Genomic DNA, 1,833 nt, shown 5'->3' with positions numbered 1-1,833 from the left:
GGGGCCAGCGGGAGGGTGGGTGCAGCCCCCGACGTGCTGGCACTGCCCACGGCTGCTGGGTCCTCTGCAGAGCTGGAGGCTTCACCGGGGCAGTGGCACCGGGAACAGGCGGGCACTGAGGTCTCTGAGTGCCTCCAGCCACCTTTCCAGGGAATGACAGATGCAGGTGGAGACCCCAGGGTGGGATCAGCCCCCTCACAGGAGGAGTTGGAAGATGGGTAAGGGGAGGGTTCGGGATGGAGCAGGTCTGGAGCTGGCAGCTGTCCCATGCGTGAGAGCAAGCTGGGGCATCCAGCATCTGCTCCGGGCTGGGACAGCAGCACGTCCACACCGGGGCGGATGAGGTGACGTCTCTGGCCCAAAGCCCAGGGCAGTGTGGAGAGCAGGGGCTGGCCAGGGACAGGGCTGCAGAGAGAGCTGTGCACACCACGAGATGCTCCTGCATTGCAGCAGGGTGGACCAGAACCCCTGAGCATGGCAGCGGGGCAGCCCAAAGCCCCCATGCAGGGTGCCAGGCAGCCCAGCAGCACCAGCAACACCAGCAGCACCAGTCAGGGACACAAGCAACATGTTAGGAGCAGCCAGGCAGGATGGTGGCCTTGCAACACCTACAGCAGCGGGACGGTCACCACTCCCTGTCTGCAGCGTGTGCAGGGTCTGTGCCCAGGTTACCCTCAGGACCCTCATGTCCTCCCAAAATTGATGCCACCTCTGGGAGCTGGAAAGTGGTTGGGGACGGGCAGGAGGAGCTCAGCCTGGGGATGGCTTTAAACTGGAAGCGGGGAGATTGAGATGAGATCTGAGCAAGAAATTCTTTACTGGAGGGTGGTGAGCCAGTGTCCCAGGTTGGGCAGAGAAGCTGTGGCTGCTCCTCCCTGGAAGTGTTCAAGGCCAGGTTGGATGAGGCTTTGAGCAACCCGGTCTAGTGGAAGGTGTCCCTGCTGCTGGCAGGGGGGTTGGGACTGGATGAGCTTTAAGGTCCCTTCCAACCCAAACCAGGTTGGGATTCTGTGATTCTATGATCCCAAACGCTGGGTTTATGCCCCGAGGGCACCAGGAGCTCCCACTGAGAAGCCAGGCTGCCTCCTGCTCTCACCAGCCCTCCACTGGGCAGCACGAGGGGATGGAAATGAAGCTCTTCCCAACTGTGCTCTTGGTCCCAAAGGTCTCGGGGTGCCCCTCGGGGTGCAGAAGCGGAGGGAGGGGTGTGTGCAGCGCGCAAGCCACAGCCACGGCAGGACAGAGGGAAGGGGACAGGGTGCTGGGGGGGAGAAGACACGGCAGAGAGGTTTGGAGGAAGATGGTGGGGGGTCTGCGAGACACACCAGCAGCTCCACCAAGCACACAGCCTCGCTCTGCCAGCCCCTGTGCTCCTGTCCCCACTGGGCACCGGCACCATGGGTGCTGCTCCCCACTACCCAGGGACACCCGGCAGCCGCCCTGAGGCCACGGGTGATGGGTTACCTTGGGGTGGGGCTGCTGTCACTGCCCTTGCAGGAGCCAGAATTGCTGCTGCTGCTCAGCGAGGAGGTGCCGTAGGTGTCCCTCCCGGGGGGCGAGGGGCGCCTGGAGGCAGGGAGAAGAGGCTGTGTCTCAGGCCGAGTGGCTGAGGGTGCCGAAGACTTAAAGAAGGAGGCAAAGCCACTCCGTCCATAAACCCCACGACTGCCAACCACCGCACCGAGAACACACAAGACAAAAGGACAAAACAAACAGCAGGGATCAAAATGGCACGGACACGGCGATGGGCACAAAGGCAGGGCTGGGGGGCTGCCCACCCGCTCTCCCCCCCCCCAGGGTGGCATCCCCTGGATGCCAGTGTGGGGTCCCTGC

General features: G+C 63.4%; 1 protein-coding gene across 1 annotated transcript in view; it reads right to left on the bottom strand.

Annotated features, from left to right (window-relative positions):
* LOC114818811 (syntaphilin) overlaps positions 1-1,833 on the bottom strand; it is a gene marked incomplete at both ends in the record, with an annotated part of 4,261 nt that overhangs the window by 1,806 nt on the left and 622 nt on the right. Inside the window, 1 exon segment of the mRNA XM_029086273.1 lies at positions 1,396-1,569. Within this exon segment, the coding sequence (XP_028942106.1) occupies positions 1,396-1,569 (174 nt within the window).

Source organism: Antrostomus carolinensis, unplaced genomic scaffold (genome assembly GCF_000700745.2).
Source record: "Antrostomus carolinensis isolate BGI_N321 unplaced genomic scaffold, ASM70074v2 scaffold27178, whole genome shotgun sequence".
Lineage (NCBI taxonomy): Eukaryota > Metazoa > Chordata > Aves > Caprimulgiformes > Caprimulgidae > Antrostomus > Antrostomus carolinensis.
The sequence above is the reverse complement of the archived record's forward strand: the minus strand, read 5'-3'. Positions and strand labels throughout refer to the sequence as shown.